This window comes from Mustela nivalis, assembly GCF_964662115.1.
Source record: "Mustela nivalis genome assembly, contig: HAP1_SCAFFOLD_281, whole genome shotgun sequence".
Classification (NCBI taxonomy): Eukaryota; Metazoa; Chordata; class Mammalia; order Carnivora; family Mustelidae; genus Mustela; species Mustela nivalis.
Window position 1 is genome coordinate 177,999 of NW_028136360.1, and position 15,991 is coordinate 193,989.

The 15,991-nt window shown below is 37.8% G+C and overlaps 1 protein-coding gene across 1 annotated transcript in view; it reads right to left on the reverse strand.

Moving 5' to 3' along the window:
* Nucleotides 1-1,392: 1,392 nt before the first annotated feature.
* Nucleotides 1,393-15,991, reverse strand: part of LOC309857049 (uncharacterized protein) — a gene marked incomplete at its 3' end in the record, with an annotated part of 250,318 nt that continues 235,719 nt past the window's right edge. The window contains exon 2 of the mRNA XM_082749931.1: nucleotides 1,393-1,924. Coding sequence (XP_082606057.1) covers nucleotides 1,393-1,924 — 532 coding nt within the window. The remainder of the gene's footprint in view (nucleotides 1,925-15,991) is intronic.

The window sequence follows — 15,991 nt, forward strand, 5'->3', positions numbered from 1 at the left end:
GACTTGTTAATTCTGGGAATGTCTTGCAGATTAATTTGCTTGCCCGAGGTGGTTCCTCTAATTGATGTCTAAGAACCCTAATTAGTTAAGAAAACTTTTTTTTTTAACATTTTCATGGCTATTTATTATTATTATTATTATTATTATTATTGCTAATATCTCTATTATAAATAATTCACAAGGGCATCTTTCTGACAAAAGACAAAGAGCTGGCTACTAGTAGAAAAAGTACATTTGACTCTGTCAGTGAAAGTGGTAAAGGGATTTGAGAAAATAAGGCAAAGCAGTGGAATTATGTGTTAAAACTTTAAATATTATAGACACATTTACTTAATTTCTAATACTGCTTATAATTAAAAAAGATGTTTTCCATGAACCACGCATTACAGCAAATATATTGTTTATACAGATTAAATTTTCATCAAAAGGGACGCCTGGGTGGCTCAGTTGGTTAAGCAGCTGCCTTTGGCTCAGGTCATGATCCCAGCATCCTGGGATCGAGTCCCGCATCTGGCTCCTTGCTCGGCCGGAGCCTGCTTCTCCCTCTACCTCTGCCTGCCATTCTGTCTGCCTGTGCTTGCTCTCTCGCCCACTCTCTCTGATAAAGAAATAAAATCTTAAAATAAATAAATAAATTTTCATCAAAAAATTATAAGTGTATTTTTTTGTAGGATCATGATAAGCATTTTGCAGATGAGAAAAGTGAAATTTAGAAAAGTATGTCTCTTCAAATCCCTCATACAATATCTGGCCTAGATAGAAGGATATACTATCACAATTGAGGAAGATAATTGAGATTACTTAAAATGATAAACTTTACTGTATAGGGTTTTTTACAAGTTTGCCACAGATTCACATTTTTTAAAATATATATCTATTTGTGTAAAGAGAATGCACTGAGAAGTAAAAAGATAGTGATATATCAGTGCTACCAACTAATGGCTATAATATCATCACCTTATTTATGAACAATGAAATAGTGTGTAATATTTAAATAAATTTAAATAAATTCCTATTTATTTTATATATTTATAAATTTAAATGAATTCCTATTTATTTATTATTAAAGAAATTCCTCTAACAAACAGTATGTTTTGAAGGTTGCTAGCAGGAAAGTGTTGTACGACATGGAAGTAATCAGAAAATGTGATCTAAAATTCTGCTTTCAAGGGCGCCTGGGTGGCTCAGTGGGTTAAAATTCTGCTTTCAAGAAGCTATAACAGTAAGTACTGAGCATTAGCTATTATATGCTATGGATGAATAACTGAAATCTACATTTGAAACTATTGGTACACTATATGTTACCTAATTGAATTTTAAAAAGTTAATAAAAAAAACCACTATTTAATAAAACAATATTCCCAACAGGCTCTTTTGCTTTAAAATACTCACTTTGTTTCCTCTCCGAGAGAACACCAAATGGCGGATGACGCCGGTGCTGCGGGAGGGCCCGGAGGGCCCGGGGGCCCTGGAATGGGAGGCCGCGGCGGTTTCCGCGGTGGCTTCGGCAGCGGCATCCGGGGCCGGGGCGGGCCGGGGCCGTGGTCGGGGCCGGGGCCGAGGCCGCGGAGCTCGCGGGGGCAAGGCCGTGGACAAGGAGTGGATCCCCGTCACCAAGCTGGGCCGCCTGGTCAAAGACATGAAGATCAAGTCCCTGGAGGAGATCTATCTCTTCTCCCTGCCCATCAAGGAGTCTGAGATCATCGACTTCTTCCTGGGAGCCTCCCTCAAGGACGAGGTTTTGAAGATCATGCCTGTGCAGAAGCAGACGCGCGCGGGCCAGCGGACCAGGTTCAAGGCATTTGTCGCCATCGGAGATTACAATGGACACGTCGGTTTGGATGTCAAGTGTTCCAAGGAGGTAGCCACTGCCATCCGCGGAGCCATCATTCTGGCGAAGCTTTCCATTGTCCCTGCGGCGAGGCTACTGGGGGAACAAGATCGGCAAGCCCCACACTGTCCCGTGCAAGGTGACTGGCCCCTGTGGCTCTGTGCTGGTGCGTCTCATCCCCGCCCCCAGAGGCACTGGCATTGTCTCGGCCCCTGTGCCCAAGAAACTGCTGATGATGGCTGGTATTGACGACTGCTACACCTCGGCCAGGGGCTGCACTGCCACCCTAGGGAACTTTGCCAAGGCTACTTTCGATGCCATCTCCAAGACCTACAGCTATCTCACCCCTGATCTCTGGAAGGAGACTGTGTTCACCAAGTCTCCCTATCAGGAGTTCACGGACCATCTTGTGAAGACCCACACCAGAGTCTCTGTTCAGAGGACCCAGGCTCCAGCTGTGGCTACTACATAGTTTTATACAAGAAAAATAAACTGAACTAAAGCTTGAAAAAAAAATACTCACTTTGTAATGAGAGTCATTACTTTTGTCTAGCCAATTCTTACAGCACTGTTTATCCCTTCCCTGCTTTATCCCTTCCCAGTATCAATAAAGGCTCACTTGGGTTACCTAGAAGCCATGAGAAAGCTTGTAATAGATCTGGCTGGTTTTCACCAGCAATTTGACCACCATGTGCACAGGGAAGTCTATTGATAAAGGCTTTATTGCAATAAGTTGCAAATACATGGATGATTTTGAATTCTCTTTCTTGAGGTCTTGTTTCATGATAATAAATTTAGGGTGGCTTATTGGAATGGATGTTATTAACATATCTTCATAGTTATAAGCACATGGAATTGTAAAATAGATGAATGAATGTGGCATTACTGACAACTGTCCTCATTTTGAAATCAAATTACAGTGTACTAAGATGAGGAAGCAAAGCAGATTTGGGATTATGAGTGAAATAATTTTAAAAAGTATTAGGGGTATGATCGGACTATTCGGTAATTCAGTAGAAAAATGTCTACTGATTGAGATTCTGTGTTCCCTGATTTCAGAGAGAAGTTAAGATAAATAAGTAACACGAGGAGACTAGGAAGCCAAACATAAGTGATAATTTTGTGCCAGGGTGTGTATACATCTGTTTATCTTCTTGCTTTACCACTAAGGTTGCTCCTAGAGGAGAGTTTAAATATGTGTTGGAGCTAATCTCTGTGGATTACACAAGAAACCACATCCTACAGCTCTCCCTGAAACACCCCTTATGATTTCAATGTAATTTGGTTTTTGCATTTTTAGAAATAACAAAATACTTTGCAAACTCATCTACTTTATTACCATCACAAGTGAGTCAGCTGACTCCACATTTTAACACAGTGACAGTCACAGAGGAATGGAGGAATGAGTAGAGTTATCAATATATGTGCTTTTAAGAAGTATGACAGGGTAGCAGCTATTTCCAGGAACCAAAACATGGGTCAGCAGCTGTGCAGGAAAAGTGATGGAATAAATGACTCATTTCAGAGGAGTTCTATAACATATTAGTTCTATAATGTATCTTCAGCCCCCAATTACCCGCTTTGATCTAAAGATAAGGATTTACAGTTAAGGTCCCATTTATGATTTGACTGGTGTGGTCTGAATCATTTTTACTATTGTTTTGACTATTACTTGAAACCTATAGTAGTACTTGGGATATGTGTTGTGTATTCTGTGAACATGTGCTATTTTTAGATTAGATAATTTCTGTCTCGAACCCCTGTTCATTTCTTTGTTTTTGTTTATTTGATAGTGGTTTCAGAAAATGGATATATCTGAAAAATTGCAAAGCCACTATTAAAACAAGTTATTATTATATATAGCATGGAATTGCACATTCCTCCTTTGAATCCGACAGAGCTTCACCATATCCTTAACAATTTGGGAAAAACATGCTATTATTTTTCTTTATAAAATTTCTCCTGTTAGGCTGTGATGGTTGTCATCAGCAGTAACTCCTCTGAAGGCTTTGTCAAAAGAGTTGAAAAAATTGGAAAGGTGTGTGAATGAAGCTGTTTGTTGAATATAAAGAAAAGAGCATTGAAATACAATTCACACTCTTACTTCTCCTTCTATGCTTTCAGATGTTTGTCATTTGAAAATTTTGCTTCTAGAAGAGATGCCCTATATAATTCTTACTTTAAGGAGCAAGTTGCTTTTATAATTTTTTTATTATTCTACCATTCCAGTATTTCCATTTAAATTAAATTCAATACCATTTAAAAAAAATCAAAAGTGCAGCCAGTATTCAATTCCTGGGCTAAATAATTTTAGAAAGCTTTGTGTTATTGAACCTACGGGGTTTTTATGTAGTTTTAACTCTTTCTTTCTGTGATTTTTCCCATTAGTCATGTAAGTGACTGCAATATAACAGACATTGAGGATAAAGAAGGACTGAATAGAACAATCCTTGGCCTCATGAAGTTGAGAATCTAGCAAGGGAGTCAAACAATTCAATCATTCAGAGACAATTTATTGAGTGCCTGGCCTAAGATGAGCACAACAAAACCCCAGCCCAGAGGAATCATTTTAATGGGAGAGATAGATAATGGGTAAGCCAACTTTAAAAAAAAAATCATACTGCTTTTTCTTTAATAGAGATGCATATTTGAACTAAATAAGCACATTTTTAAAAGAGCAGTAATTGAGAAGAGGTTTTTAAACTGAGTGGTCCAAAAGGGCCTCCCTGAAAAAGTCTGCTTTGAACAGATTTCTGAATAATATCAGCTAGGAAGCTGCGTAAAAATCTCAGGGATGGGTGATTTTTCCAGTCGAAAAACTGTAAAGGCTCCAAAGTCACAATAGAGCTATAAGTTTCTCTAATAAAGTAACTTCTGACAAAGAATGAGAAGAAATAACTAACCCAGGTTTGAAAGAAAAGGGACAGACTTTCTATGGAATTCATATTTAATTAAAGCTCTAAAGGACAAAAATACAATAGAGCAAAATTCTGGTCACGCTGATATACCTAACGAAAGTTCATAAACAAGGTGTGGGTAGCAAAGAGTGTGTGGGAATGTTGGTAAGAACAGTGGGGAAGAGTCATCCCTGAACATGTTCTTAAATGAAGCAATTCTTGGGTTGTTTTAAAGGGTAAATTGGAGTTTGCCTAAGTGATTAGAGAAGGATGCCTCAGCTTATGGAAGTTCAAAGCCATAAAGATGTGATAAACTACTGCAGATATTTTCATGTATATTTGTTGTTGCTTCTAGTAATGGTGATCTAAAAACTCCTACTTAAGACAACTAAAAATCCAGACAAAATAGCTTTTAAAGTTAAAAATATCAGAATGATTATAAAAATAAGTGAGGGATTACTGGGCCAAAATACGAAATACAATGAGAGCCTAGAGATATATGCCCTGAAGCCATTTTAGCTATGAGAGCATTTGAAACTGCTAAAACACACTGAGCTGTGTTGTTCATAGACTCTTGATACTAGAGAAACAAAATTCAAAATCCAGCAGCAATCAAATTTGAGGACTTTGGTACAACCCAAATTTAACTTGAGATCCCCAAAGCACAAGGAGAAGCAGAAATAAGACTATAGCCTACCTTGCCTTCTGTGTAAACTGAGAAAGTCAATCACTGAATTTGGAGTATGATTGTCTTGTAGAGTCTCAGATATAAGAGAAAATCCTACCAAGGAGGACCATACCATTATTATAGCTCTTAATTATCCCTACTCAATAAGAGTTTCAAATATAATGTCTTGAACATAGCAAAATGTAACAAAGCACACAAAGAAAAACCATTAACAAGATTTGATAGACAAAATGGGATTAAGTATGATGTTAAAATGATCAATAAAGATTGTAAAATGGCTTGATTACTCTGCTCAAAGAAATGAGAGGGGAAGCAAATTGAACCAAAAACTGACACTAAAAATGATATTGAGAAAGGTTTTATAAATGAACAAATGGATACTCTAGAACTTTAAAAATATGACAGCTAATTTAATGTACCACAGGGGTGCCTGGGTGGCTCACTTAATTAAACCTCCAATTCTTTTTCCTATTTTTTTTAACACCTTAATTTTATTTTATCTCTTTCATTTGGCTCAGGTCATGATGTCAGGGTTGTGAAATAGAGCCCAGAGTTGGGCTCTGTGCTGAGCCTGGAGCCTGCTTAAGATTCTTTTCCCTTCTTTTTCTATCCCTCCCTGCACTCTCACTTGCTCGCTCTCTCTTGCTTGCAAATAAATAGATAGATAGATAGATAATAGACAAAGAAAAATAAAAGCAGATTATGAAAATAAATATAAAGATTTTGAAATGAAAACAAGTTCAAAATAAAATAGAGAAGACCTACACAGCTTAAAGTTCATTCAGAAAATCTACTATTAAAGAAGTCAGTATGACACAATGTTAAGATATCAAAAGATTTGAGCATGCACTTTTCAGAAAGGGTAATCCAAATGGCCACTCATATATAAAAACTGTTTATCTTTATTATGAATCTGGAATTAAATTAAATTAAATTAATAATAAATTAAAACCTAAAATGACATACTATTACACACTTACCATATTGGGCAACAGTAAAATTGCCTTGCAAGAATGTGAAAGAATGAAAGTGCCCATAATAAAAACATTTGAGGTAAGTTGGACAATATTTAGAAAACTTAAAAATAAAAATAAAAATTTGGTCCATTCCTAGAAATACAAAATGGAACTAAATGAATATTTTCACCAGGATATGCAAACAGATGATTATAGCTATTTCATTCATAACAGCAGATCAGTAGTGGTCTATTTGCACAATGTTACATTAAATAAGAGAGAATATTAACAAACTGGGAGGAGGGGCTAGGTTGTTATCATAAACAGATCTTCTATGGTGCTGATTATGTTCTATTTCTCAAAATCTTTAAGTTAAAAAAGTTTTCACATTATATCTAGATAGATAGATGATAGATAGATATCCCAGAAGCTGCAATGCTAGGCTAAGACCAGGCTTTAAAGGGCTTTTCTATACTCTACTAAATACTTGAAATCATTCATTATATCATAGCTCAGTGTTCAAATCTCCATTTGTTTCCTCAGGTTCCTAATATTTACCTTAAGGTGACCTGATCCAGACTTTTGATCACCTTTGTCTAAATATTTCTATTTTAACAAAGTCCTTTTTAACACTGAGAGACTAAAACTTAGAAAAATACTCTTTTATCTCACTAGAGTGGAAAATATATAGTTACCCATTAACTAATGATATCCATGTCTACATTAGATCAATGACATTTTTAATTCTTGGGAGCTTTTGGTTAAATGAAATTTTTAAGCTTCCTTTAAATGAAGCTTTAAGCCATCACCACATGAATAAAATTAAAGAACCAAATGAAAACAGGCCAAGTATTTACAGAGTAATAGAATGTGCAATGGTAAGAGTACAATTCTGAAATCATAAAGCCTAAATTAGTGTGATGCATTTTTGCTACCCATGTAATCATAAACCAGTTATCCAAATGTGTTAGCCTCAGTTTTTTCACCCATGAAATGGTGATGATAATACTTATTATGCTGCGTTGTTGTGTGTATGTGATGAAGCATGGAGCATGAGAGTCTCATATTCCATGCTAAAATGATAGCTATTTTTATACTTATAATAATTCTAGTAATAGTAATTAAATTGTTCAAAATGGTAATATTCATTTATATTGAGGCATTGTATTGACTATTCATAGACACATTTACCAACATAAATTTCATTTTACTTTACCCCCTCTGAGGATTTATATTCCCTAATTCAATATGAATCTCTTTATGAATAATAATTATCATAATAAATATGCTGATTTGTCTTCTATTTGTTTTTAGGGAGGTATCCTTTACTGTTGAACATGAAACTTAAGCAAGTCTGTCTTATTCAAAATTTGCATGCTGTTTTCTTATGAAACTAGATTATAGAGTTGTATGAAATAAATTCATGCAGTTAAGACATTGATGTTTGGAACACTGGGTGGTCAGTTTAGTATTTCAAAAGAAGATTTTAAATTTAAACCTTAAAACTGAGCTCTTTCAGCCTTATTTATAGACCATCCTTCATGTTTCATAAGTACTCCTCCATTGTAAACTAAGTAATACTTTTTGTCACAGTGTATATAATGAAAATGGATTTTATATTCTATTATTTCAGAGTTAGTTGCAGTTTCTACTGCCTTACTTCATTTTTTGAAAAATAGATTAATTCTACAAAAAGTTTTTTCCAGGTTTATTGAAAAAAATCGACATATTTGTAAATTTAAGAAATGATTTCTTATAACATTGCAAACCTTTAACATTGTGTAAATTTTGTACAATTTGATAAATTGGTATACATCTTTATTGCAATATAATCTACATAAAAATGTTAATACATCTACTATCTCGTATAGTTGCCACTGTTTTTTATGCATTTATCATAAGGAATTTTAAGATCTACTCTCTTAGCAACTTTTATGTATATAGTATAGTAGAGATAAACTTCAGAGGTCTTGTGGGTTTTGTTCCAGACTGCCTCAATAAAGTGATTATCTCAATAAACTAAGTCAAATTATTATATTTTTTGGTTTCCCAGTGCATATAAAAAATTATGTTTCCCAGTGCATATAAAAAATAAAAACTATACTGCACTGTTCAAAAGCATTAGGTTTTTAAAGAAAATCAATGTATATACCTTAAGTACACTAGTTCTGAGTTTTCAGTGGGTCATAATTACTGATCACAGATCACCATAACAAATACAATAATAATGAAAAAACTTGATATATTGCAAGAATTACCAACATGTGACAAAGAGACACAAAATGAACAAATGTTGTTAGAAAAATGGTGGCAGCAGACCTCTTTTATACAAGATTGCTATAAACTTTCAACTTGTAAGAATGTGATATATGCAAAGTTTAATAAAGGGAAGCACAATAAAAAAAAGTATGTATATCTTATTAACTATGATCATCATGCTGTACATTAGATCCCCAGAACTTTTTCATATTATAGTTGCAAGTTTGCACCCTTGGACCACCTTACTCCACCCCAGGTTCACCCCTTGTCAACTCAACTCTAAGTTTCCATTAGTTTTCCTTTTCCTCAGATTCTGTATGTAAGGGATATCATAATACATAAATTAAAAAAATATATAAAATCTTTGAAATATTTCACTTAGAATAATACCTTCAAGATCCATCCATGCTGTTGTAAATGGCAGTATTTCTTAATTTTTCATGGTTAAGTAGTATTCCGTAGTATATATTTACCATACTTATTTTATTCTTTCATCCATTAATGGATACTGAAGTTATTTCCATCTCTTGCTTAGAGTTAATAATTTTATAATAAACATAAGAGTGCAGATATGTCTTTGAACAGTGAACTTCATTTTCTTTAGATAGATACCTAGAAGTGGGATTACTGAATCATATGGTAATTTTACTTTTAATAATATGAATAATCTCCATACTGTTTTCCATACAAATTTATATCCCTATTACAGTGCATAAGTTCCCCGTTTTCCCCAATATTTACCAAAATTGGTTAGTTTCAATTTTTTGGTAGTATATATTCTAATATCTTGCTGTGTTTTTCAGAGGTAAACAACAACAACAACAACATAAGGACTTTGCCCTGAGATTTTTACGTTGAGCACTTTTTAATGCTCCTGTTGGTCATTTATATAACTTTTTTGAAAAAAAAGTCTATTGAGATCCTTTTGCTATTTTTTTAATCATATATTTTTTTCTATTTGTATCTGTTGGTTATTAACCTCTTTTCAGATATAAGATTCGTAAGTATTTTCTTACATTCTGTGGATTGTGTTTTCATTCTCTCTCCCTTTTTTTGGCAATGCAGAAACGTTAGTTTGATGTAATACCATTTATTTATTTTTGCTTTTTTTGCTTGTGTTTTTAGTCTGGTATCCAAAAAACTATTGGCAAGACCAATGTCAAGGAGAATTTTTCCTATGTTTTCCTTTAGGAAATTTAGTTTCATGCATCACCTTTAAGTCTTTAATCTATTTCAAGTTCAGACTTATGAGTGATATAAGGTTCCCTTTTCATACTGTTTATGTGACTATTCAGTTTTAAATATCATTTATTGAACAGACTATCTTTCCCCATTACATATGTTGGCCCCTGTCAAATATTAGGTGACTGTATGAAAGGATTTATTTCTGGACTCTCAATTCTGTTCTACTTGTTTATTGGTCTGTTTTTATGCCAGTATACTTTATTGTTTTGAGCATGAGGGCTTTGTAGTATAGTTTCAAATCAAGAAGTGTAATCTCCCTTCTTCATTCTTTCTCAGAACTGCTTTGATTATTTGTTGTCTTTTATGGTCTCATATAAACTTTAGGATTCTTTACTTACTTCTGTAAAACAAAATATTGGATTTTTTTTTAAGATTTTTAATTTATTAAAAGAGAGATGACAAGCAGGCAGAGAGGCAGGCAGAGAGATAAGAGGAAGCAGGCTTCCTGCTGAGCAGAGAGCCTGATGCGGGGCTCGATCCCAGGACCCTGGGATCATGACCAGAGCCGAAGGCAGCGGCTTAACCCACTGAGCCACCCAGGCGCCCCTAACATTGGATTTTTGATAGGAATTGGATTTACAGATGGTTTACGGTAGTATGGACATTTTAACAATGTTAATTCTTACCATTCATAAATATGAGCTATCTTTCCATTTCTGTCACCTTCAATTTCTTTATCAATGTCATAGTTTATGGAGTACAGATCTTTCATCTTCTTAGTTAAATCTATTCCTAAGTATTTTATTATTTTTGATGCTATTGTGAATTAGATTGTTTTCTTTATTTTTTCAGATAGTTCATCATTAGAATGTTAAAATGCTCCTGTCTTGTGCTTACTTTGGCAGCACATATACTAAAATTGGAATGATGCAGAGAAGATTAGCGTGATCACTGAACAAGGATGACATGACAAACTGGGAAGCAGTCCATAAAAAAAAAAAGAAACAAAACAAAATTCTTTTCTTTTATATATTGATCTTGTATTTGGTAATTTTACTAAATTTGTTTATTCAAATTTTTTGTGAATTTTTTAGGATTTTTTAACATGTAAGTTCATGTTATCCAAAAAAAGAAAATTTTACTTCTTCCTTTTTTTTTTTTTTTTTTGGAGTCTCTTATTTCTTTGTGTTCCTTGTTTCTCTGGCTAGGACATCCACTACTGTGTCAAATGAGAGTAGTGAAAATGGACACACTTGTCTTTCTTCTGATCTTTAAGGGGAAAACTTTCAAAAGTTTTGATTGAATATGAGATTAGCTCTGGGCTTGCAATCTGTGTTTTTTCTTTAATGGGTTTTTTAAATTATTTTTTAAAATTTTTTATATAATGTGTTTTTATCCCTAGGGGTACAGGTCTGTGATTCACAGCACTCACCATCACTCACCATAGCACCTGCCCTCTCCAATGTCCATACCCCCACCATCCTCTCCCAACACACCTCCCCCCAGCAACCCTCAGTCTGTTTTGTGAGATTCAGTCTTTTATGGTTTGTCTCCCTCCTAATACCATCTTTTTTTATTTTTTTTTCGTACGCCCGAAACTGCCTATGTTGCATCTCCACTTCATCATATCAGGGAGATCATATGATAGTTGTCTTTCTCAGATTGATTTATTTCGCCAAGCATAATACCCTCTAGTTCCATCCACGTCATCACAAATAGCAGGATTTCATTTTTTTTGATGGCTGCATAGTATTCCATTGAACATATATACCACATCTTATTTATTGATTCATCTGTTGAAGGACATTTAGTTTCTTTCCATAGTTTAACTATTGTGGACATTGCTGCTATAAACATTTGGGTGCATGTGCCCCTTCAGAATGCCACGTTTGTATCTGTAGGGTATATACCCAGTACTACAAGCACTGGGTCATAGGGTAGTTCTATTTTCAGCTTTTTGAGGCACGTCCACGCTGTTTTCCAGAGTGGTTGCACCAGCTTGCATTCCCACATACAGTGTAGGAGGGTTGCCCTTTCTCCACATCCTCGCCAGCATCTGTCATTGACGGACTTGTTCATTTTAGCCATTCTGAACGGTGTGAGGTGGTATCTCATTCTGGTTTTGATTTGTATTTCCCTGATGCCGAGTGATGTGGAGCATTTTTTCATGTGTCTGTTGGCCATTTGAATGTATTCTTTGATGGAACATGATAGTGAGCTTAGGGAATCACCAAGTTAATGAAAGAGGTGCCTCTTGTAGGTGAAGTAAGAGTGAGAGAAAGAAAAGAGGGCTTATCCTAGATTGGAGAACTCGGGGCTGAAAAGGACCCTCATCTGGGAGCAGAGAAAGTGGTCCAGAATTAGAGGCACAGAGGACTCCCAACACCTTCCACAGAAGCGGAGCACCTAAAGACATAGTGCCATTACCCCTGAAAATCTAGGCATGGAGGTATTCTCTTTAGGCAAATAGGCATCGGAGAATAGTTTGTCCATAGCCCAGTCACTGACTTCAAGAGGAAAAGCTATACCAGCTCTCGAAGCAGGCCGGATAGCTCAAGCAACGGCAGCCAAGCCAAAATCCTTATCCCCTGCATTTCTGAACAATGACAGAGCAGCGGTTCTGTCTAGAACCAGGAGGTATTCAGAAGTCAATTGTTGGGTCCCGGGTTGTGTCCATCAGTTCAGACGCGGCCTTCAGATCAACTCATGATTCCAGGGCCTTGGCATTGACTCTGTTCTCAGGTTCTCTGCTCAGGGGCAAGTAAGCTTCTCCCTCTCCAGCTCCACCCCCTGATTGGGATCTCTCTGCCTCTCTGTCCAAACGTGCATGTGCATGTTCGATAAGATAACAAAGACAAAAACAGTGCACAATAATTGACTGGGGCCAAAGGATGTTTTATTGAATTTGGACCTAGGTTCCTATGGAGGGCAGCCAGGTATAGAGAACCTCCCACCATCCTAAAATGCCCGACCTTCGCTTGGAGCTTCCTTGTTCATTCTCCTGTTCTTTGCCTTCCTGGATCTCCTCACCAACCTGCAGCATCCGCTGTCTGTCGTGCTGTACTGACCCCTTGTTAACACATTGTGCATCCTCTCGGGGCTCCATTGGAACATGCCCATCTTCCTCAAGAGGCACTGTTTGCTTATCGCATGGAACCATTTGGGGGATGGTCATGAGAGGGTGAAGGCAGGCTTGTGCTGCCACATCTCCATGCAGTTCCACAGAGGGTAGCTGATCCACCATGAGGGAGTGCTCAAGGTTCTTCCACATTCGAATCCTCTTCAATGCGTCCTTTTGCACATACAAGTTGTCTTCCTGAAATGGGCACGGAAGTCTTTCAGTTGGCTTCATTGGGCTATGGGTCTCTTCCAACATGCTCTCCGTTGGCTTCTGTGGACTCCAAGAACATGAGTCCGTCCTGGACCTAAGGTTCTAGGGTGTAGACTCTGCCTTGGATGCATGGTCTTTTTGGAAGATTGGGAGGCCTTGTTGGCACCGTTTCTGGAGACCATTGAGGTACTCGTGTGCTTTCTGTGGAAGACTCCAGACATGTCTTTGGCACGGTTGCGGGGGTTCACTTTGAGCTTCCCTTGGGTGGACCTTTTCCTGTTGAGATGCTCCATGATTTGGTGGGAGGGTCTCACCCTTACGCAGGGCTCAGATTTCCTCCCCTGAGGCATTGCTTGCGGTCTGTTAGTTTCTTGGCTTGTCGGTGCTAAGATGGAATGCGGCATCTTGCCTTTCTCCGAGGTCCAGAGGGCTGGTGCTGACACTCACGACCAAATACTATGAATTGGGCCTTGGAGAAGGTGACACCGACTCGCTTCGCAAACTGCCTTGGTGAGAGACCCAGGCGGCTCCAGCAGTTTGGGACGGCCTGGGGTCCTCTTGGCCCACCCATGACTACTCCAGTCAAGTGTAGTGATCAGGCCTGGGTTGATGAGGAGTGGTTGCTATGACCTCAAAGCTTTGTGACATCACAGATGCTGGCTTCACTGAAGCAGCTGTCCCTCTCCCATGACCTTGGTGTCCTATGGCTTTAAGTAGGAAGCCCCAGGAAGGACAAAACAAGAGCCCTCTGAACCTGATCAAGAACTCAGGATGTCTTGTGGTTTAATGTCAAACTTCCCCTTTCTGGAGACATAGAGGAAGGAAAATGACATTCAGTATACCTTCCTTTAGGCCAACATATCCCCGGAGACGGCAAGGTGTCCTTTTACACTACAATTTCTAGATATCTCAAGAAAAGGTGAGGTCGCGTGTATGAGCAGCTCTCCGTGGGGTTTCTCGTCCTGTGGGTGAGAGCGTACTTTGTCAGCATCTTTTGCTTATGGGTCAGTGATGACTAAGGTACGGAAAGTCCCTTTCCGAGGTAAAAGGTGAGGGCATCGCTATATGGTGCCGTCTGTGTCCTTGTCTCCTAGTGTTCTGAAACACGCGGCTAAGGGATGAGGCCTCTGTCTACCTGGCTTTCCCTTAAATACCTTTGCAAAGTCTTTGAGGAGAGTGATATTCTGCATCTGAGCTAACTCTCAATGAAGAGGCCTGGACCGAAACCGTTGTCATTATTAGTTAACTGTACTTGTTGTGGTAACGGGTATAGACATGTGGACCAAGACTCTTTAGTCAGAAGGAAAGGGACGGCGTATATAGACGGCTTGCAAGGCCCATTCGAGCAGACCTTTGGAGTGAGCCGCAATGCCCTTGCAAGGACTAGTGGATCAGGAAGTTTGGGTCCATTTCGGCACCTCAGTATTCCTCTGCCATCGAAGTGAATGAACCCCTGGACCTTGCCTTGACATGAATGTCCCATGCCCTGCTGTTGGGAAATGGAAAAGGAAGGGAATACTGACGGGCAAAAAGTCAGAGAAGGAGACCTACCAGGAGTGACTCAGGACTCTGAGAATCCAGCTGAGGTTTACCAAAAAGAGAACTGCTTAATGGGTAGTCAGGAGTTGTGGAATATATTAAGAGGAGCACTGGACGTACATGCAACTAAAGCATCCCTGAATACTCTGTCAAAAACGGATGATGGATGATAGGCAGGCTTTCTCAACAGAACAGCAACAAGAACAACACTTATATAAGGCTCACTTGAACAGAACTGAGGATTGAGCTGCTATGTCCTTGCAAAGACTAGTGGATAAAGAAGGTGTGGTCCATATTGGCAACAGAGTATTCCTCAGCAATTAGGGAGGATGAACTCTTGATTCTTGCACTGGCATGAATGCCACAGGACTGGGTTTGTGAAATGAAATGGGCAAGGAGACATAGGGAAATATCATATGGCTTCTCTCATATGTGCCCTAGGACGAATACCACGGCCCTTAGTAGAAAGAAGGAAAAACTGAAGGGGATAAGTCAGAGAAGGAGACAAACCAAGAGTAACTCAGAACTCTGAGGAATCAAGCTGAGAGTCAAGGAAAAAAGAGACATGCAGGGAATGAGGGAACGGGCTAATGGGTGTTGAAGAGTTCTGGCATATCTTAGGCGGAGTACTAGGTCATATATGGAACTGAAGCATCAGTGAATACTCTGTCAAAAATGGATGATGGATGACAGGCTGGCTTCCTCAACAGTACAAAATAATACAAAAACAAGCTGGCCCTTTCAAATGCAGGTGAAGACAGACAGAGAAAAGGAAAGAATTATATTTTTATTATGTTTAATTATTGAAATGGAATATAATTTATTTCCTAAAATGTCATTATTTGAATTGGGTCTTTATACTAGTAAAGTGGAGTTCATCCACCTCCTCCATTTGTGGAATTGATGAGAAGAAAATGGCATTGCCTTCTCTAAATGTCTAGAAGAGTTGAACAGGAAATGATTTGCACCTCGCCATCTGTGTGTTGACAGGGGTTTGATTACTGCTTCAAACGCTTTAGTCACTACTACAGATCTGAGATTTTGTAGGTTTCCTGACCTAATCTTTGGAGTGAATATGTGTCTTGGAATTTATCCTTTTCTCTCAGTTCTTTTCTTTTGGGTTTGCTTCATTAGTGCTATTCTTCACTTCCTCCCCATCTTTTGTGTGTCTTATCTGTGTGTGTGTGTGTGTGTGTGTGTGTGTGTGTGTGTGTGTGCTGAGTGTGTTTCAAATAACAATTATAATTAAATTGATGGAGATAGGAAGTCGGTATTTAATGGATAGCAGTTCCATTTGACATGCCT